The sequence below is a fragment of the Macaca fascicularis genome, chromosome 19 (genome assembly GCF_037993035.2).
Source record: "Macaca fascicularis isolate 582-1 chromosome 19, T2T-MFA8v1.1".
NCBI classification, from domain to species: domain Eukaryota; kingdom Metazoa; phylum Chordata; class Mammalia; order Primates; family Cercopithecidae; genus Macaca; species Macaca fascicularis.
Window position 1 is genome coordinate 55,312,655 of NC_088393.1, and position 22,373 is coordinate 55,335,027.

Sequence of the window (22,373 nt, forward strand, 5' to 3'; positions counted from 1 at the left end):
TTCTTTCTTTTTTTTTTTGTTTTTTTGTTTTTTTGAGACAGAGTCTCACTTTGTCACCCAGGCTGGAGCACAGTGGCATGATCTCGGTTCATTGCAACCTCTTCCTCCTGGGTTCAAGCGATTCTCCTGCCTCAGCCTCCCGAGTAGCTGGGACTACAGGCGCCCCGCCACCATTCCCAGCTAATTTTTTGTATATTTATTAAAGACGGGGTTTCTCAATGTTGGTCAAGCTGGTCTCGAACTCCTGACCTCAAGTGATCTTCCCGCCTCGGCCTCTCAAAGTGCTGAGACTGCAGGCGGGAGCCAATGTGCCCGGCTGCTTTTACTATTCTTGCAACTTTTTTCATTTGACATTCCATTAAAATAAAAGTTAAAATTTTTTTTTTCTTGAGGGGATGTTTTATCAAGGACAGCTTTATCAACGGTCCCGGACCTAAAAACGTTAAGAACCCATGATTTACGGTTGAGGAGGCAACTTCGATCCAAAATCCTAAAAGTCAAGTTCCTGTGACCTGGCTTCCTGAGCCTCCCCGCTCCCGCGCCCCCTGGAGGTCAGGGCCAGAACAACACGGCATTCCTATAATGCTCCAAATCGCCACAAACCGACCTTCGAAATCCTGGGTGAGTAAGGCAGACCGCTCACATGGCTTCAATTAGCAGAACTAAAACTTGCTGAACATCGTGCACCTGCATGTCCATCGCCAAACACAAACTCCGCCTTTGTAAAAGTCTAGGTGAATTCCCAGCTGAATTCAGAAGGGTGACAGGAATGGGACTTTTCATTGGTATTTTTCTTTCCTTTTTTCTTTTTTTTGGAGTTGGGAGGAGTATATTTCTGGATTGTTTAAATATTTACAATGAGCATCCATTTCCTTTGCAATTAAAAGAAAATCAGGGCCGGGCGCGGTGGCTCAAGCCTGTAATCCCAGCACTTTGGGAGGCCGAGGCGGGTGGATCACGAGGTCAGGAGATCGAGACCATCCTGGCTAACATGGTGAAACCCCGTCTCTACTAAAAATACAAAAAACTAGCCGGGCGTGGTGGCGGGCGCCTGTAGTCCCAGCTACTCGGAGGCTGAGGCGGGAGAATGGCGTGAACCCGGGAGGTGGAGCTTGCAGTGAGCCGAGATCGCGCCACTGCACTCCAGTTTTAAGACTGCACTCAAATTTTGAGACGGAGTCTCGCTCTGTCGCCCAGGCTGGAGTGCAGTGGCGCGATCTCGGCTCACTGCAACCTCCGCCTCCTGGGTTCAAGCAATTCTCCTGCCTCAGCCTCCTGAGTAGTTGGGACTACAGGCGCCTGCCACCACGTTCAGCTAATTTTTGTATTTTTAGTAGAGATGGGGTTTCACCATGTTAGCCAGGATAGTCTCAATCTCTTGAACTCATGATCTGCTTGCCTCGGCCTCCCAAAGTGCTGGGATTACAGGCATGAGGACCGCACCCAGCCAAAAACCAGATTTTTAAAAATTGAAGTTTGCTGCAGAAAAATACTGTGGGAGAAAGTTGTGGGTGGTGTTTTGTAGTCGCAAAAGGACATGGGAAAAAAAAACTGAGTGTGTTCCTGTAATTATCATAACAATCACACTCATTGTGCCGTAGGCTCCACAGGAGGGCTGTGAGCTGTGGTTACCAGATAAAATACAAGATTCCCAGATAAAATATGAAAAAAATTTTTTTTGTGATCTTAACTCACTGCAGTCTTGATCTCCTGGGCTGAAGCGATCCTCCTGCCTCAGCCTCCCAGGTAGCTGGGACCACAGGCACGTGCCACCATGCCCAGCTAATTTTTAATTTATTTTGTTGAGATGGGATCTCACTGTGTTGCCCAGGCTGGTCTCAAATTCCTGGCCTCAAGTGATCCTTCCTCGGTGTCCCAATGCCCTGGGATTACAGGTATGAACCACCAGGCCCAACCCTGAAATTTAAAGTTAACTGGGCAATCTGTAGTGTGTTTATGTTTGTTTGTGTGGGTGTGTGTGCTAAATCAGGAAACCCTATTCTGAGCAGAGGAGTGCTCTGATCTGACTTAGATTTTAATAGGCGCCCTCTGGTTGCTGATGGAGATGAGACTACGGAGGGCGGGCAGTGAAGATCCCAGAGAGGAGGCTACTGTAATGGTCCAAGCAGTAGGTGATAGTGATTTGGATCAGGGTAACAGAGTCGAGGTGGTGAGGGGCTGACAGGTCATGGATCTATTTTGAAGGAAAGGCCAAGTCCAGGCTCCTTAGCTCGGCATTCAAGGCTTCTCTCCACCACAGGACACACTTCCTCTCTGGCTTCTCAGACCCTGTAGCAGATAAAATGATGATCCCCGATGGTGTCCACATCTTAATCCTCTGAATCTGTGAACAGGTGACCTTCCATGGCAAAAGGGACTTTGCGGATGAAATTAAGTTAAAGATCTTTAGATGGGGAAGTGATTATCCTGGATTGGGTCTGGATGGGCTCACTGGAATCACAAGAGTCCTTATATGAGGAAGATAGAAATTTGAGACATATGGTAGAGGAGGAGGTGATGGGACCACAGAGGCAGGGATGGGCAGGGTGCAGTCACAAGCCAAGGAATGCCAGGAGCCCCCTGAACCTGGGAGAGGCAAGGAACAGATTCTGCCCTGGAATCTCTGGAGGGAGTGCTGACATCTTGATTTTGGACTTCTGGCCTGCAGAACCATGCCAAAATAATTGTCTGGCCTTTTTTTTTTTTTTTTTTTTTTTTTCTTCCCCCTGAGATGGAGTCTTGCACTGTAGCCCAGGCTGGAGTGCAGTGTTGCCATCTTGGCTCACTGCAACCTCCACCTCCTGGGTTCAAGCAATTCCTTGTTCCTCAGCCTCCTGAGTAGCTGGGACTACAGGCATGAACCACCACACCCAGGTAATTTCTGTATTTTTAGTAGAGATGGGTTTTGCCATGTTGGCCAGGCTGGTCTCGAACTCCTGACCTCAATGAGCTGCCTGCCTCAGCCTCCCAAAGTGCTGGGATTGCAGGCATGAGCCACTGCACCTGGCCCTGGTGTTAAGCCCACATTTTGTGCTAATTGGTTACAGCAGCCACAGGAAGGTAATCTAGGCTCCTTCCTTGCCCCAGGCTCTAGGAAGTATTTTAGAGCAGGGGTCCCCCACCCCTGGGCTGCAGACCTGTACTAGTCCATGGCCTGCTAGGAACCATGCGGCATAGCAGGAGGTGAGTGGCAGGTGAGTAAGCGAAGCTTCATCTGTAAATACAATCGTGCCCCAGCCGTACCCCTTCGCTCGTGTTACCCTCTGAGCCCCGCCTCCCCTCTGAGCCCCGCCTCCTGTCAGATCAGTGACAGAATTAGATCCTCATAAGAGCGTGAACCCTGTTGTCAACAGCGCATTCGAGGGATCTGGGTTGCACGCTCCCTGTGAGAATCTAATGCCTGATGATCTGTCACTGTCTCCCATCACCCCCAGATGGGACCATCTAGTTACAGGAAAACAAGCTCAGGGATTCCACTGATTCTACATTATGGTGAATTGTATAATTATTTCATTATGTATTACAATGTAACAATAATAGAAATAAAGTACCCCACGAATGTAATACACTTGAATCATTCCAAAATCAGCCCCCACAACCTCTGGCCTGTAGAAAAATTGTCTTCCACAAAACCGGTCCTTGGTGCCAAAAAGGTTGGGGACCACGGTCTTAGAGAACCCACAATGAAGCTGGAGAGGATGAAGTGTGGACCCCATTTCCAAGACGGAGGTGGTTGTGGCTTGTGTGGCTAGTGTGGCTTGTGGAGTGCGTGGGCGGTGTGTGGGGTGGATAGTGCCATCTTCTATTGCCAACTTCGTAACCCTAGAAGGAAGATTTTTTCTTTTTCTTTTTTTTTCTTTCCTTTTCTTTTTTTTGAGATTGAGTCTTGGTGTTGTCAGCCTGGGCTGGAGTGCAATGGTGCGATCTCCGCTCACTGCAATCTCTGCCTCCCAGGTTCCAGCAATTCTCCTGCCTCAGCCTCCCGAGTAGCTGAGATTACAGGCACCTGCCACCACTCCTGGCTAATTTTTGTATTTTTAGTAGAGATGAGGTTTCACCATGTTGGCCAGGCTGGTCACGATGGTTTTTTTTGTTGTTGTTGAGACAGAGTCTTGCTCTGTTGCCCAGGCTGGAGTGCAATGGCATCATCTCGGCTCACTGCAACCTCTGCCTCCTAGGTTCAAGCAATTCTCCTGCCTCAGCCTCCCGAGTAGCTGGGATTACAGGCTGGGGCCTTCGAAGGAAAGAGATAGATGGCTCCAGGCCGGGCGCGGTGGCTCACACTGGTAATTCTAGCACTTTGGGAGGTTGAGGTGGGTGATTGCCTGAGCTCAGGAGTTCGAGTCCAACCTGGCCAACATGGTGAAACCCCATTTTTACTAAAAATACAAAAAATTAGCCGGGGGTGGTGACACAGGCCTGTAATCCCAGCTACTCGGGAGGCTGAGGCAGGAGAATCGCTTGAACCTGGTAGGCAGAGGTTGCAGTGAGCTGAGATCGTATCACTGCCCTCTAGCCTGGGCAACAAGCAAGACTCCATCTCAAAGAGAGAGAGAGAGAGAGACAGAGAGACAGAGAGAGAGAGAGAGAGAGAGGGCCCCAACTAGGGAAACCAAGGCCAGAAGAGGGGCCGAGCCTACAAAGGAACTTCCTCGGTTTTCCGAGCACTGGCCCCCGTTCTCTGCCTGGGAGGAGGTGGTTAGAGTCCCCTGGGTGTGTGCCCCGCAGAGGGAGCTCTGGCTGCAGTGCCCAGTGTGCAGACCAATGAGAGCCTCAGAGAGAAAGATGGTCATTTCCTCCCTGCATCTTCCCTTGGGGCTTTAAAAACCACAGCCCTTGGGCAGGAGGGACCTTCGATCCTCGGGGAGCCCAGGAGACCAGAACATGGTGAGTCTCGAAGGGGAATGGGAGCAGGAAGCTTTGCCCAGGGTCCCTCCCATCTCTGCTCCCCTGGGTCCTTTCTCTCCCCAACTGTCACCATCGACTCTGTCTCTCCCTTTCCTTCTGTCTCCCTGTCTTCCACCTCCCACCTTCGCTCTCTCCCACATCCCAGGCTCTAACACTCCAGGACTGGGATGTGGCCATGGGAATAAGATCGTCAAGTTGTGGGAGCCACAGCAACCTCATGGGGCTGGGGTCCGAGAAAACTCCCCAGGGGAGGGGACCCTTGAGTTGGGTCTCATAAGATGACTAAGAATTCCACAAGCAGCCGAGCACGGTGGCTCACGCCGTAATCACAGCACATTGGGGATTGTGCCAAGGTGGGAGGATTGCTTGAGGCCGGGAGTTGAAGACCAGCCTGGCCAACATAGTGACACCCTGTCTGTATTTTTTTAAAAAAAGAATTCCACAAGTGAAAAGATCTAGAGAAGGCCTTCCAGGCAGTAGGAATGGTAGAGAAAATGTTGGGAGGCTGGAAAGAACCAGTTTGGAGGAATAGTAAAGTTACTCACAAGCTCTTGCAGATAGATGTTCTTTTCTTTTTTGACTTGGGATCTTGCATGGTTGCCCAGGCTGGAGTGCAGTGGCACCGTCATAGCTCACTGCAATCTTGAACTCGGGCTCAAGTGATCCTCCCACTTTAGCCTTCTGAGTACCTGGGACCACAGGCATGCACCACTATGTCCGGCTAATTTTAAAATTTTTTATTCTTGTAGAGATGGGTTCTTGGCTATGTTGTCAGGGCTGGTCTCGAGCTCCTGGCCTCAAGCCATCCTCCCACCTTGGCCTCCCAAAGCTCTGGGATTACTGGCGTGAGGCCATTGCACCCGGTCGTTTCAGATGTTCTACATGATAGAGATAGGGAAACCGAGGCCCAGGCAGGAGCAGAGATGGCCGGGGACCCTCCGTGGTTGGTGGCAGAATGAGGTTATGCCACAGATTCTGCGAGTGTCAGAAGGAACGCAGCCCAGGCTAGGTGAAGGTCCCCGTCATCCCTGCATCCGGCGTCCTGGGCACTGAGCCAGCAGAGCTGCGACTCAGCACCTGCTGTAACACAGGCATTGCCTTGCTTCATCCGTGTCAAAGAGGAAACGGAAGACAATTTGGATGGACTAGGGAGGGGACTCATGTTGCTTCATTCCTGCATTCCACCCTTGAGATCAGACCAGGGCAAATGGCACTCTCTGCTTCTTCTTTTTTCTTTCCAAAACATATTACAAAGTACCAAAGGACACTTGGTAAAAACTCATTCTCAGCCGGATGCGGTGGCTCATGCCTGTAATCCCAGCACTTTGGGAGGCCAAGGCAGGCGGATCACGAGGTCAGGAGATTGAAACCATCCTAGCCAACATGGTGAAACTCCGTCTCTACTAAAAATACAAAAATTAGCTGGGCGTGTTAGTGGGCGCCTGTAGTCCCAGCTACTTGGGAGGCTGAGACATGACAAACGCTTGAACCCAGGAGGCGGAGGTTGCAGTGAGCTGAGATTGCGCCACTGCACTCCAGTCTGGCAATAGAGTGAGACTCCGTCTCAAAAAACTAACAGAAAAAAAAGAAAACTCATTCTCCCTGCCTACCCCAGAGCCTCTGACTCCTTTTCTTTTCTTTTCTTTTTTTTTTTGAGACGGAGTTTTACTCTTGTCACCCAGGCTGGAGTGCAATGGCACGATCTTGGCTCACCGCAACCTCCGCCTCCTGGGTTCAAGCAATTCTCCTGCCTCAACCTCCCAAGTAGCTGGGATTACAGGCATGCGCCACCACGCCTGGGTGGTTTTTTGTCTTTTTAGTAGAGACGGAGTTTCACCGTATTGGCCAGGCTGGTCTTGAACTCCTGACCTCAGGTGATCCACCCACCTTGGTCTCCCAAAGTGCTGGGATTACAGGTGTGAGCCACTGTGCCTGGCCCTCTGACTCCTTTTCATTGCCCCCTCCCCTACCCAGAGGCAACCACAGGATGCCAGTTTGTGGTGGATCCTTCCAGAAACAGTTTACAGATGTCTGAGAGCACAGATGCTTAGGGAACAAAGTAAGGACTAGCGTGATGCAGGGAACCCCAAAACCGATCTCAGCTTCTGTCTCTACTGTGAAATAGCTGCAGAGATCTGTCCTCTCCTTATCTTTTTGTTTTTTCAAGACAGTGTCTTGCTCTGTTGCCCAGGCTGGAGTGCAGTGGTGTGATCTCAGCTCACTGCAACCTCCACCTCCTGGGTTCAAGTGATTCTCCTGCTTCAGCCTCCCAGGTAGCTGGGACTACAGGTGCCCGCCACCACGCCTGGCTGATTTTCGTATTTTTATTTTTATATTTTTGTATTTTTAGTAGAGACAGGGTTTCACCCTGCTGGCCAGGCCAGTCTCAAACTCCTGGCCTCAAGCAATCTTCCTGCCTCGGCTTCTGAAAGTGCTGGGATTACAGTCATGAGCCACCATGCCTGGCCACCCTCTCCTTATCTTTTTTTTTTTTTTTTTGAGACGGAGTCTCGCTCTGTCGCCCAGACTGGAGTGCAATGGCCGGATCTCAGCTCACTGCAAGCTCCGCCTCCCGGGTTCACGCCATTCTCCTGCCTCAGCCTCCCGAGTAGCTGGGACTACAGGCGTCTGCCACCTCGCCCGGCTAGTTTTTGTATTTTTTAGTAGAGACGGGGTTTCACCGTGTTAGCCAGGATGGTCTCGATCTCCTGACCTCGTGATCCACCCGTCTCGGCCTCCCAAAGTGCTGGGATTACAGGCTTGAGCCACCGCGCCCGGCCTCCTTATCTTTAAAGTGAGGATAATACTAGAACCTACATCATAGACTAGATGAGAGAATTGACTGAGTGAATGCATGAAAAGTTCTTGTAATAGTGTCTGGTATACAGCTGGCACTCAATGTGGGTGACATTTCTATCCTTTCCCAGCCTTATAAATAGCAGTATGTTTTGTACAGTACTCTACATCTGACTTTTTTTCATGAATGACATATAGTATTATTAACTGGCATTTATTGAGTGCTTACTGCATACCAGGCATTGTATTAAGGCATTCATTAATTTCCCCTCAAGCAAACTTGAGGAAGGTACTTCATTCCCATGTAGTTCAAGGGAGTTGCCTCCTCCTCCTCCTTTTTTTCTTTTTTCTAGACAGGGTCTACTGAGGTCTCCCACCTCAGCCTCCTGACTAGGTGGGACTACAGGTGCATGCCACCACGCCCAGCTAGATTTAAACTTTTTTGTAGTGATGGGGTCTTGCTATGTTGCCCAGCCTGGTGCTTCTTTCTTTCTTTTATTCAGCTGAGTAATGTGCTAATAGGAGGTTTCATCCCCTTCAATGGAAATTTAGTTTGAATTCCAATATTTGGTCTGTTTTTTTTTTGTTGTTGTTGAGACAGAGTCTCGCTTTGTCGCCCAGACTGGAGTGCAGTGGCCGGATCTCAGCTCACTGCAAGCTCCGCCTCCCGGGTTCACGCCATTCTCCTGCCTCAGCCTCCCGAGTAGCTGGGACTACAGGCGTCCGCCACCTTGCCCGGCTAGTTTTTGTATTTTTTAGTAGAGACGGGGTTTCACCGTGTTAGCCAGGATGGTCTCGATCTCCTGACCTTGTGATCCGCCCGTCTCGGCCTCCCAAAGTGCTGGGATTACAGGCTTGAGCCACCGCGCCCGGCCTTTGTTTTGTTTTGAGACGGAGTCTCGCTCTGTCACCCAGGCTGGAGGGCAGTGGTGTGATCTTGGCTCACTGCACCTCCGCCTCCTGGATTCTGGTGATTCTCCTGCCTCAGCCTCCCAAGTAGCTGGTATTACAGGTGCGCGCCACCACACACGGCTAATTTTTGTATTTTATTATTTTAATAGAGACAGGGTTTCATCATGTTGGCCAGGCTGGTCTCAAACTCCTGACCCCATGATCCACCTGCCTCGATCTCCCAAAGTGCTGAGATTACAGGCGTGAGCCACCGCGCCTGGCTTCCAGCCACATTCTTTAACTCAGTATCTACAGACCTTCCAGTCCCATCTTGGCCGCCGGCCAGCCATGCTGACCTTTCGCTTCTGCTATGCAGAAACGGATTTTGAGACTCCGCCTAAAAAAAAAAAAAAAAAAAAAAAAGAGGGTTTTGGAGCTCAGCTCTCAGGAGTTTCTCTCCTGTCTCTGTTCTTGCTAACTGAGAAGACTTGGAGAGGTCTCTTCATTTCTCTGTAGCCTCATTTTTCTCATCTGGAAAATGAGTGTTGCTATTGCAACAAGTCTCCTAGGGTTGCTTTGTGGGTTAAATGAGATAATACACGAGAAAGGCTCAGGACAGCTTGGCAATGATTATGGCTATTCTTGTAAGTACTGCACCTTCTCCTTCACCGTGTTCTCATCTGATTGTTTACATCATGCTGCCAGCACCCTTGTCTAAGCCACCGTCATGCCTCACGTCACCTGGACAGTTCCAGTTTCCTCTTCCTCCCGGCTTCTGCTTTCTGCCCCTTTCTCCATGCAACAGACAAGGGTCCTTCTTCTAATGCGCACGTGAATTTAGGAACAATAATAGTACCTTGCCCTTCGTGCTGTTGTGACATAGATACACACTGTGATTAGGAAATTACTGAGCCAACACTTGGGAAGCACCTGGAATAGTGCTAGGCAATTAGAACCCCCAGAGTAGCCCTGGACCTGCACTGCCCAATATGTGGGCCACGTGCCACAATGCAGCTGATCTACATTTATTTTTCACGATTTCATTTTATTTTATTTTTGAGATGGAATTTCGCTCTTGTTGCCCAGGCTGGAGTGTAGTGAAGCGATCTCGGCTCCCTGTAGCCTCCACCTCCCGAGTTCCAGCGATTCTTCTGCCTCAGCATCCCAGATAGCTGGGACTACAGATGCACGTCACCACTCCTGGCTAATTTTTGTATTTTTTAGTAGAGACAGGGTTTTACCATGTTGGTCAGGCTGGTCTTGAGCTGCTGACCTCAGGTGATCCACCCGCCTGGGCCTCCCAAATTGCTGGGATTACAGGAGTGAGCTACTGTGTCCAGCTTATTTTATTTTTTAGAGATGGAGTCTCGCTCTGTCGCCCAGGATGGAGTGCAGTGGTGCAATCTCAGCTCACTACAACCTCTGCCTCCCGGGTTCAAGTGATTTTCCTGCCTTGGTCTCCTGAGTAGCTAGAATTACAGGTGCTTGCCATCACACCCAGCTAACTTTTGTATTTTTAGTAGAGACGGCGTTTCCCTATGTTGGTCAGGCTGGTCTTGAACTCCTGACCTCAAGTGATCCGCCCTCCTTGGTCTCCCAAAGTGCTGGGATTACAGGAGTGAGTCACCGCATCTGGCCTCACCCCAGATGTTGGAGGTCTTTCCACATCATTATATAAACAACTTCCTCATTCTTTTTGTTTGTTTTTTTTTCTTTTTTGTAGGGATAGGGTCTTGCTAGGTTACCCAGGCTGATCTTGAACTCCTGGGCTCAATAAATCCTCCTGCTTCAGCCTCCCAAAAGTGCTGGGATTACAGGCCTGAGCCACTGCACCTGGCCAACTTTTCCATTCTTTTTGATAGCTGTGTAGTATTCCGTTGCCTAGATGTACCATCATTAATTTAGCCAGTCCCCTCTTGCTGGACACTTCAGTTATTTCCAGTATTTGGAGTGGTGACGCAGTGGCAAAACTTTGCAAGCCATTTGTGTCTAAAGATCCTGGAAACCACAGGATGTTGGAATCAGCATATTTTTTCTGCCTTTCTGAAGTCAACCAGAGGAAAGGACTGAGCGAGCTCATGGCAGGAAACGAGCTTTGTCAGCTGACGAGGGAGTGACAAGGCAATGTCAGAGCAGAGGGTGAGGAGGCTTCCCTTAGGAGGGTCTGAGTCATTCTGTAGTCAAGGGTTGCTGGGAGCATGCGAAACCAGCAGACGCAAAAGTTACCTTCATGCATCACAGCCAAGGGGGGCATTCAAAATCTTTAACAACATGCTAAAGTGCAGAGGACCCCTGGGCAGGGTCTAGGGCCTCCTGCTGCACCTAGCATTAACTGTTTAGTGACATGAGTGTTGGGACCTGGAGTGGGGGTGTCCCAGGGTAGGAAACAGGAACTTAGGGTGCTGGGAGTGGGCAATAGAAGAGGTGGGTGGCTGAGGGCAGGGGCTGTTTACCAATGAAAATATTTTAAACAATGTTAACCTTCTATTTGGAAACATTTTCAAACTTACAGAAAAATGACAAGAATGGAACAGGCTCATATACATATACATTTTACCCAGGCTCTCCCAATTTACTATATCTATCTCTCCATTATCCATCCATCCATCCATCCATCCATCCATCCATCCATCCATCCATCTATTATCTAGCTATTTTTTTTTTGAGACAGAGTCTTGCTCTGTTGTCCAGGCTGGAGTGCAGTGGAGTAATCTTGACTCACTGCAACCTCCACCTTCCAGGTTCAAGGGATTCTCCTGCCTCAGCCTCCCAAGTAGCTGGGACTACAGGCACACACCACCACGCCCAGCTAATTTTTTGGTACTTTTAGTGGAGATGGGGTTTTGCTATGTTGGCCAGGCTGGTCTTGATCTTCTGACCTCAAGTGGTTACAGGCATGAGCCACCACGCCCAGCCCATTGTCTATCTACTTATCCATCCTCTATCTCCCAATCATATCTCTATCTATCCATTGTCTATCAGTCATCTATCTATCCATCATCCATGCATCCACTCATTCGCCCATTCATTATCTATCTATCCATCCATCCATTCATTCATTCATATCCATCCATCTTTCTATCATTTTTTTTTTTTTTTTTTTTGAGACAGAAGTCTTTCTCAGTCAAGGCCGGAGTGCAGTGGCACGATCTCAGCTTACTGCAACCTCCGCCTCCCAGGTTCAAGTGATTCTCCTGCGTCAGCCTCTGGAGTAGCTGGGATTACAGGGGTGCGCCAACATGCTGGCTAATTTGTATATTTTTAGTGGCCTTTTTTGAATGGCTTCTTTCACTTAGCATCGTGTTTTCAAGATTCATCCACATTGTAGCATGTGTCAGCACTTCCTTTTCATGGCTGAGTAATATTCCACCACGTGCCTAAACAACCCCTTTTTCCTTCACTCATTATCAGAAAGTGACATCTTAGCTTTCAATCATTTACTCATGGGGGTGATTCCACCAGCAAATGCCCACTGCCTACAGCCTGGTTAACCTTGGGCGGGTACAATGTTAGGGAACTAGAAATAAAGAAAGAAGGACTATCCAGGCATGGTGACTTTTACATCTGTAATCTCAGCACTTTGGGAGTTCAAGCCTGGAGAGTTGCTTGAAGTCAGGAGTTTGAGACCATCCTGTGCAACAAAGTGAGACCCCAACTCTACAAAAAAAAAAAAAAAAAAAAAAAAAAAAAAAAAAAAAAATTAGCTGGGTGTGGTAGTGCACAACTGTAGTCCTAGCTACTCGAGAGGCTGAGGCAGGAGGATTGCTTGAGCCAGAGGGGTTGGGGTGACAGTGATCCATGATTGCACCACTGCACACAAGCCTGGGTGACAGATCAAGACCCCATCTCAAAAAAAAAAAAAAAAAAGAGAGAAAAAGGAAATATAAAAAGGGAGCTGGGCCTGTAATCTCAGCACTTTGGGAGACCAAGGCAGGAGGATTGCTTGAACCCAGGAGTTTGAGACCAGCCTGGGCAGCACAGTGAGATCCTCCTCTTTACAGAAAATTAAAAATTAGCTGGGCACAGTAGTATGCACCTGTAGTCCCAGCTGCCTGGGAGGCTGAGGCAGGAGGATCACCTGAGCCTGAGAAGTCAAGGCTGCAGTGAGCCGAGGTTGCACCCCTGAGCTATAGCCTGGGTAGCAGAGTGAGACCCAGTCTCAAAAAAAAAAAAAAAAAAAAGATTCAGAGATGTGGATCTGAGCTCTTCAATAATCGAAGTATTGACAAATAATAATACCAATGGCTGCCACTTGTCCCCTTCTCTGTGTCAGATGCTGTGCTAGGTGCTTAGGCATTTTTCATCTTATTTAATCTTTAAGGTGAATATTTTAAAAGTGTAAAAACCAGGCTGGGTGCGGTGGCTCACGCCTGTAATCCCAGCACTTTGGGAGGCCAAGGTGGGTGGATCACGATGTCAGGAGTTCGAGACCAGCCTAACTAACATGGTGAAACCCTGTCTCTACTAAAAATACAAAAATTAGTAGGGCATGGTGGTGGGCGCCTTTAGTCCCAGTTACTCAGGAGGCTGAGGCAGGAGATTCACTTGAACCTGGGAGGCAGAGGTTGCAGTGACCTGAGATTGTGCCACTGCACTCCAGCCTGGCGACAGATCGAGACTCTGTCTTGGCCAGGCTGGTCTCGAACCCCTGACCTCAGGTGATTTGCCCACCTCAGTCTCCTAAAGTGCTGGGGTTACAGGCATGAGCCACCACACCTCGCCTGAAATGAGCATATTAAGAGAACCTCCTTGTAGGTTGTGGTCAGGATCGAAAGAACAAATTCCATGTGGCACGTATAGCAGGTGCTCAGTAAGTACTGGCTGCTTTCGTATGACCACTCAGTGCCTTGATGGGTGCTTTACTGCAGTGTCTGATGGCTCTGGGCACAGATTTTGCCTACAAGGCTTTCTCTAGTCCAGCTGCCATGGACTGCAGCCTTTCTTTCTTGGGTGCATGACAGCTTCCTGCAGCTCTGTCTAGGAAGAAGTGATCAGGACCTTTTTTTTTTTTTTAGATGGAGTCTCACTCTGTTGCTCAGGCTGGAGTGCAATGGGGCTATCTCGGCTCACTGCAACCTCTGCCTCCTGGGTTCAAGCAATTCTGCCTCAGCCTCCCGAGTAGCTGGGATTAGAGGTGCACACCACCACACCCCTACAAATCCACCACTGCCATTCTTAGTCATCTATAGCCCTGCCCTCCTTCCTCCCTCTGTCCCTCTCTCCCTCTCTGCTTTCTTCCTCCCTAATTTCCTCCTCCCTCCTTTGTTTCTTTTCTTTCTTCCTGCCTTTCTTCCTTTCACCCTTCTTCCCTTCCTCATTTCCTCCTCCTTCCCTCCTTCATTCCCTCCTCTCTCTCTTCTCTCTTTCTTCCTCTTCCCTTCTTTCCTTCCTCCTTCCCTCTCCTCCTCTCTCTCCCTCTAGTTACTCCTTTTGCTGGAGTGTTTTTTGTGGAGTCCTAATTAGGGAAAAGGAGTCAGGTGGCAGGACCGAGGGAAAGCAATAAGAGGAAGGAGATAAACTATACATCTGCCTCTCTTCATGATTTAGGACACACAGCTCTCCTGTGCAAATAACTCCCAATTTTCCTGCGTCCAGCTACCGCCAGACACTCAGCTAATAGAAAAATGCAAGTTAGCTCACTGCAACCTTGGTGTTACTGGAACTTCACAAAGCCCTTTTCGCACACAGCACAAGCACCAGCATATAAAATCGCTAGCGAGCCTTCGTCTCTTTGCAGTTAGCTCCTCTGTTGCTGACCTGCCCATTGCACTCTTACAACATATTTTCCTACTTTCTCTAATAAATCTGCTTTTCTTTACCTACAACTGTCTTGGTAAATTCTTCTACCCTGCATCACTGGTCCCAAATAGTCACATTTACCTGTGATATTATTGTTATTTTTGTGAGAGAGGGTCTCACTATGTTGCCCAGGCTGGAGTGCAGTGGTGTGATCATAGCTCACTGCAGCCTTGACCTCCTAGGCTCTAGTGATCCTCCTGCCTCGTGATCCTCCTGCCTCACCCTTCCAAGTACACCAAGTACACAGGAGTACACCACCATACCTGGCTACTTTTTTTTTTTTTGGTAGAGACAGGGTCTTGCTATGTTGCCCAGGCTGGTCTCTAACTCCTGGGCTCAAGCAATCCTCCCACCTTGGCCTCCAAAGAGCTGGGATCACAGGCATGAGCCACAATGCTTGGCAAAAAAATCTATTTCTTATTCCTGTTTGTATCTTCCTCTTGCTGCCCCCAAACATTTTGTTCAGGGTTGGCACCATGATCCTACAATCAGTCTTAGTGCCCCAAGAAGAGAGGCAATCGGAGATTCAGTGCCACTGAGGTGAGGCAGCAGAAAAGACACAGAACCATCTATGAAGTACTTTTTGCCAAAAAAAGAAAAAAATTGTACCTAAATCTAATCGAAGTTCTAGATCTCAAACTACCACTTTACAGCAAAACCAAGGGAGAAAGGAACAGGTGAAATAACAGCACACCTAAAAAATCAGCAAAATCGGCCGGGCGCAGTGGCTCAAGCCTGTAATCCCAGCACTTTGGGAGGCTGAGGCGGGTGGATCACGAGGTCAGGAGATCGAGACTATCCTGGCTAACATGGTGAAACCCCGTCTCTACTAAAAATACAAAAAACTAGCCGGGCGTGGTGGCGGGCGCCTGTAGTTCCAGCTACTTGGGAGGCTGAGGTGGGAGAATGGCGTGAACCCGGGAGGTGGAGCTTGCAGTGAGCTGAGATCACGCCACTGCACTCCAGCCTGGGAGACACAGCGAGACTCCGTCTCAAAAAAAAAAAAAAAAAAAAAAAAAATCAGCAAAATCTACTTGAAATTGATAACTCCTGGCCGGGTGTGGTGGGTCTTGCCTGTAATCCCAGCACTTTGGGAGGCCAAGGTGGGCAGATCACAAGGTCAGGAGTTTGAGACCGCCTGACCAACAAAGTGAAACTCTGTCTCTACTAAAAAATACAAAAATAAGCTGGGCGTGGTGGCACATTGCCTGTAATTGCAGCTACTCAGGAGATTGAGGCAGGAGAATCGCTTGAACCCAGGAGGCAGAGATCCAAGATCCCTCCACTGCACTCCAGCCTGGTGACAGAGTGAGACTCTGTCTCAAAAAAAAAAAAAAAAAAAAAAAAAAAAAAAAGAAATGGATAACTCCTCCTAATGGCTTTGGGTTTTGAAATTATATCAGTTAGAACAGATGGGCTGCTGGCTGGGCATGGTGGCTCATGCCTGTAATCCCAGCACTTTGGGAGGCCAAGGCAGGTGGATCATCTGAGGTTGGGAGTTCGAGACCAGCCTGACCAACATGGAGAAACCCCGTCTCTACTAAAAATACAAAATTAGCCGGACATGGACATGGTGGTGCATGCCTGTAATCCCAGCTACTCAGGAGGCTGAGGCAGGAGAATCGCTTGAACCCAGGAGGCGGAGTTTGCGGTGAGCAGAGATCGCACCACTGCACTCCAGCCTGGGCAACAAGAGCAAAACTCAGTCTCAAAAAAAAAAAAAAAAAGACCAGATGGGCTACTCGGCTCTCTATGGGAGGATAAAAAGGGAGGCGAAGAGCAGTAGATGAACGTGCAGAGGGTCACACAGGCTTCACATAGGGCAGTCAGGATCTGAACCCTAGAGGACTGACTCCAAATCCAGTGCTGCTAACCTGAGTGCCATTCTGAGCCCACCACTACTGGACTACTGGAGCCCAAGTCAAAAGCATTCGCATAGACTCATACTTGTAATCCTAGCACTTTGGGAGGCTGAAGCAGGTGAATTGTTTGAGGCCAGGAGTTTGAGACCAACCCTGGCAACATAGCAAGACCCCATCTCTACTAAAAATTAAAAAAATAAGCCAGGCATGGTGTGTGCCTGTAGTCACAGCTACTTGGGAGGCTGAGGCGAGAAGGTTGCTCGAGACTCGGAGATTGAGGCTGCAGTGAGTCATGATCACACCACTTGTACTCCAGCCTGGGTGACAGAGACTCTGTCTCTAAAAAGTTTTTTAAAATAGTGTTTTTATGCAATCTTTTTTTTTTGGACAGTCTCGCTCTGTTGCTAGGCTGGAGTGCAGTAGCACAATCTCAGCTCACTGCAACCTCCACCTCTTGGGTTCAAGCAATTCTCCTGCCTCAGCCTCCCGAGTAGTAGCTGGGACTGCAGGTGCCCGCCACCATGCCCGGCTAATTTTTATATTTTTAGGAGAGACGGGGTTTCACCATGTTGGCCAAGCTGGTCTTGATCTCTTGACCTCGTGATCCGCCCACCTTGGCCTCCCAAAGTGCTGGGATTACAGGCGTGCGCCACCGCACCCAGCCCCATACAGTCTTTTAAAGAATCAAAATTAATGCAAAAAAGTCCATGGTGAGAAAAAAAATCCAAATTTTAACTAAAGACCATCTGCTTTCATTTGTTTGTTTTAGCACACCGCATTATTGCACAACAGGAAATGTAGAGGCTGGTCCCCAACATTCTATTTTTATGACCAGTTTATACAGGCACCCCACAAGCCCTTTTCCCAACAAGGAACCTTGTTTTCCAATCTACAGATGCCTCGAACTCTCAGCTGGGCGGGTTCACCCAGGTTCACAGTGTGACAAGAGCATGCAATCAGATTAGGCAACGTGGGGCTTTATGTAGTCATGGGTGTTTTGTGGTCTTGCGTTCTTTTGCTAAGCTTTATAAACTTTTTCTTCTTGGTTCAAACTATGGGAATGGCCAGGCACAGTGGCTCATGCCTATAATCCCGGCACTTTGGGAGGCTGAGGCGGGTGGGTCACCTGAGGTCAGGAGTTCGAGACCAGCCTGGCCAACATGGTGAAACCCCGTCTCTACTAAAAATACAAAAATTAGCCAGGCATGTTGGTGGGCACCTGTAATCCCAGCTACTCAGAAGGCTGAGGCAGGAGAATCGCTCAAACCCAAGAGGCAGAGGTTGCAGTGAGCCGAGGTCATGCCACTGCACTCCAGCCTGGCCAATAAAGTGAGACTCTGTCTCCAAAAAAAAAATTAATAACAAGCGGTGTGTCCTTCACTGACCAGTCTGAATGGGTAGTGGCTACAGCCTTGCAGTAGGGCTAGACTTTAACCATTAGGTTTCTAGATTGTGGGGAAGTGGGGAAGTCCAGGGGCTTCACAGGATGGGACTGAGGGGAGAGTGGCAGGCTGGCAAGGGGCCCAACCAGCATGGAATCATTTCAATTTTTTTTTTTTTTTTTTTTTTTTGAGGCAGGGTCTCACTCTGTCACCCAGGCTGGAGTGCAATGGTGTGATCTCAGCTCATTGCAACCTCTGCCTCCTGGGCTCAGGTGATCTTCCCACCTCAGCCTCCGGAGTAGCTGGGACGACAGGCAAGTGCAACCACATCCGGCTAATTTTTGTATTTTCAGTAGAGACGGATTTTTGCCATGTTGCCCAGGCTATTCTTGAACTCCTGGGCTCAAGCAGTCTGCCCGCCTCGGCCTCCCAAAGTGCTGGGATTACAGGCGTGAGCCACCACATCTGCCTTAATATTTTAGTAAGTGGTATGACACCCTGGCTGACTCTCAGCCCTCAGCATCCCCATTTCCTAGGAAGAAAAAGCCACACAGGGGAAAAGCCACATGTCTGGGCCAGGATGCCCCCTCCCCGAGCATGTGTCTGCAGACTCATCCTCTCTGCTCTCTCCAATTCCCCTTAGGACCCCTTCAGTAGTACCACCCTTGATTATGAGCACTATGATGGCAAGAATGTCCTGGACTCCGACACCCCTGTGGATAAAACTTCTAACACGCTGCGTGTTCCAGACATCCTGGCCTTGGTCGTCTTTGCAGTCGTCTTCCTGGTGGGAGTGCTGGGCAATGCCCTGGTGGTCTGGGTGACGGCATTCGAGGTCAAGCGGACCATCAATGCCATCTGGTTCCTCAACTTGGCGGTAGCTGACTTCCTCTCCTGCCTGGCGCTGCCCATCTTGTTCACGTCCATTGTGCAGCATCACCACTGGCCCTTTGGCGGGACCGCCTGCCGCATCCTGCCCTCCCTTATCCTACTCAACATGTACGCCAGCATCCTGCTCCTGGCCACCATCAGTGCCGACCGCTTTCTGCTGGTGTTTAACCCCATCTGGTGCCAGAACTTCCGAGGGGCCGGCTTGGCCTGGATAGCCTGTGCCGTGGCTTGGGGTTTAGCCCTGCTGCTGACCATACCCTCCTTCCTGTACCGGGCGGTCCGGCAGGAGGAGTATTCACCAAAGGTGTTGTGTGGCGTGGACTACAACAACGACACACGGCGGGAGCGAGCTGTGGCCATTGTCCGGCTGGTCCTGGGCTTCCTGTGGCCCCTACTCACACTCATGATCTGTTACACCTTCCTCCTGCTCCGGACGTGGAGCCGCAGGGCCACGAGGTCCACCAAGACACTCAAGGTGGTGGTGGCGGTGGTGGCCAGTTTCTTTATCTTCTGGTTGCCCTACCAGGTGACGGGGACAATGATGTCCTTCCTGCACCCGTCGTCACCCACATACCTGCAGCTGAAGAAGCTGGACTCCCTGAGTATCTCCTTTGCCTACATCAACTGCTGCATCAACCCCGTCATCTACGTAGTGGCTGGCCAGGGCTTCCAGGGCCGACTGCGGAAATCCCTCCCCAGCCTCCTCCGGAACGTGTTGACTGAAGAGTCCGTGATTAGGGAGAGCAAATCATTCACGCGCTCCACAGTGGACACTATGACCGAGAAAACCCAGGCAGTGTAGGCGATAGCCTCATGGGCCACTGTGGCGCGATGTCTCCTTCCTTCCCGGCCACTCTCCTTCCACTTGTTTTCACTCTGCTCTTAGTGGGATGGCGTTACCTTAGCTAACTAACTCTCCTCCATGTCGCCTGTCTTTCCCAGACTTGCCTCTCCTCTTCCAGCGGAACTCTTCTCATCCTTCCTCATTTGCAAGGTGAACGCTTCCTTCTAGGAAGCCCCCCCAGCCCCCACCCCACACACCGTCTTTCCATCCCAGGCTTTTGTAAAACAAACAGAAACCCACGTATCTGGGGTATTTCCATATAGCAATAGGTGTGAACAGGGAACTCAGAATACAGACAAATAGAAAGATTCTAGCTTTAAAAAAACGTATTTATTTTATGGTGAGTTGGAAAAAATGTAACTGGAATCTTAAAAGTTCTTTGGGATAAAACAGAAGTCCATGGAGTTATCTAAGCTCTTGTAAGTGAGTTGATTTAAAAAAGAAAATTAGGCTGAGAGCAGTGGCTCACGCCTGTAATCCCAGAACTTTGGGAGGCTGAGGCTGGTGGATCACCTGAGGTCAGGAGTTCCAGACCAGCCTGGCCAGCACGGTGAAACCCCGTCTGTACTAAAAATAGAAAAAATTAACCAGGCGTGGTAGTGGGTGCCTGTAATCCCAGCTACTTGGGAGGCTGAGGTGGGAGAATTGCTTGAACCTTGGAGGCAGAGGTTGCAGTGAGCCACGATCACTCCATTGCACTCCAGCCTGGGCGACAGAGGGAGACTGTCTCAAAAGCAAAAACAAAAACAAAAACACCTAAAAAGCCTACAGTTTTGTTTTTACTTTGTTTTTAAATTATACTTTCTATTTTGAGATCATTGCAAACTCAACACAGTTGTAAGTAATGATGCAGAGGGATCTTGTGTACCCTTCACCCAGCCTCCCCCAATGGCAACATCTTGCAAAACTACAGTGTAGTCTCATAACCAGGATATTGACATTGACACAGTGAAGATATGGGACATTCCCATCACCACGAGGATCCCCAGGATGCCTACCTCCTCCACCCCCACACTCCAGCCTTTTCCCTAAACCCTGGCGATCAGGAATCCACTCTCCATTTCTCCAGTTCTATAATGTTGTCATTTCAAGAATGTTATACAATGTAATCATATGGTATGTAATCTATTTTGAGCTTTTTTAAAAAAATAGTATGCATGACTTTAATGATGAAAATAAAAATAATGAATATTGAAATCTTGTGTTATTTCTAATGAATAATTGACTTTGCAGTAGGTATTAGTCCATTTGCACACTGCTGATAAAGACATACCCAAGACTGGGAAGAAAAAGAGATTTAATTGGATTTACAGTTCCACATGGCTGGGGAGGTCTCACAGTCATGGCAGGAGGCAAAGGCACTACTTACATGGCGGTGGCAAGAGAAGAAGAGGAAGAAGCAAAAGTGGAAACCCCTGTGAAACCCATCAGATCTTGTGAGACTTATTAACTATCACAAGAATAGCAAGGGAAAGACCAGACCCCGACCCACAACACATGGGAATTCTGAGAGATACAATTCAAGTTGAGATTTGGGTGGGGAGACAGCAAAACCATGTCGCAATATTTCTGCTTTGATTTTGTAGTGAGAAGCCATGGATTATCTAGAAATAGCATGCAGACTAGCCAGGTGTGGTGGCTCGTGCCTGTAATCCCAGCACTTTGGGAGGCCGAGGCAGGCAGATCACTTGAGGTCAGGAGTTTGAGACCAGCCTGCCAACATGGTGAAACCCCATCTCTACTAAAAGTACCAAAATTAGCTGGTGTGTTGGTGCACACCTGTATGTAATCCCAGCTACTTGGGAGGCTGAGGCAGGAGAATTGCTTGAACCCGGGAGGTGGAGGTTGCAGTGAGCCAAGATCATGCCATTGCACTCCAGCCTAGAGTGAGACTCTGTCTCAAAAAAAAGAAAAAAGAAAAAATTAAATTTAGAAATAGTGTATAGACCCAATGTTGTCCAACAGAAATATGATGTGAGCCACATGTATATCTTTGTTTTCTAGTAGCCATATTAAATAAGTAAAAAGAAATAGATGAAATACTTAATAATATAATACAATCATATGTTATATTAAGAACAATGAGGTGGTGGCTTACGTCTGTAATCCCAGCACTTTGGGAGGCCAGCCTGGGCAAAATAGTGAGATCCCATCTTCAAAAAAATTAGTACGAGTGTGGTGGCTCATGCTTGTAATCCCAGCACCTTGGGAGGCTGAGCTGGGCAGATCACGAAGCCAGGAGTTTGAAATCAGCTTGGCCAACATGGTGAAAACCCATCTCTACTAAAAATACAAAAATTAGCCGGAGGTGATGATGCACATCTGTAATCCCAGGTACTCAGGAGGCTAAGGCATGAGAATCACTTGAACCCGGGAGGCAGAGGTTGCAGTGAGCCATGATAGTGCCACGGCACTCTAGCCTGGGTGACAGAGTGAGACTCTCTCAAAAAAAAAAAATTTTTTTTAATTAAAAAATTAGCCAGTGTGGGCCAGGTGCGGTGGCTCAAGCCTGTAATCCCAGCACTTTGGGAGGCCGAGACAGGCGGATCACGAGGTCAGGAGATCGAGACCATCCTGGCTAACACGGTGAAACCCCGTCTCTACTAAAAAATACAAAAAACTAGCCGGGCGAAGTGGCGGGCGCCTGTAGTCCCAGCTACTCGGGAGGCTGAGGCAGGAGAATGGCGTGAACCCGAAAGGAGGACCTTGCAGTGAGCTGAGATCCGGCCACTGCACTGCAGCCCGGGCGACAGAGCTAGACTCCGTCTCAAAAAAAAAAAAAAAAAAAAAAAAAAAAAAAAATTAGCCAGTGTGGTGGTGGTGCCTGTGGTCCCAGCTACTCGGGAGGTCGAGGCTGGAGGATCACTTGAACACAGGAGTTTGAGGCTGCAGTGAGTTGTGATTGCACCACTGCACTCCAGCTTGGGTGACAGAGCAAGACCCTGTCTCCAAACAAACAAACAAACAAAAAATTGCCTGAGTGTCTCGACGGACAGATGC

At 49.0% G+C, this 22,373-nt stretch overlaps 1 protein-coding gene across 2 annotated transcripts; it reads left to right on the plus strand.

Annotated features, from left to right (window-relative positions):
• The first annotated feature begins 396 nt into the window (after nt 1-396).
• Nucleotides 397-20,570, plus strand: C5AR1 (complement C5a receptor 1). 2 transcript variants are annotated; one of them, XM_005589697.5, is made up of 2 exons: nt 397-621; nt 18,282-20,570. In XM_005589697.5, exons 1-2 carry the CDS (start codon nt 583-585, stop codon nt 19,329-19,331), a joined length of 1,089 nt encoding a protein of 362 aa, XP_005589754.3. In that variant the 5' UTR covers nt 397-582; the 3' UTR covers nt 19,332-20,570. The 2 variants fall into 2 exon arrangements, with proteins under 2 accessions (XP_005589754.3, XP_045235206.2); XM_045379271.2 differs by lacking the exon at nt 397-621 and adding an exon at nt 4,850-4,887.
• Nucleotides 20,571-22,373: the final 1,803 nt, after the last annotated feature.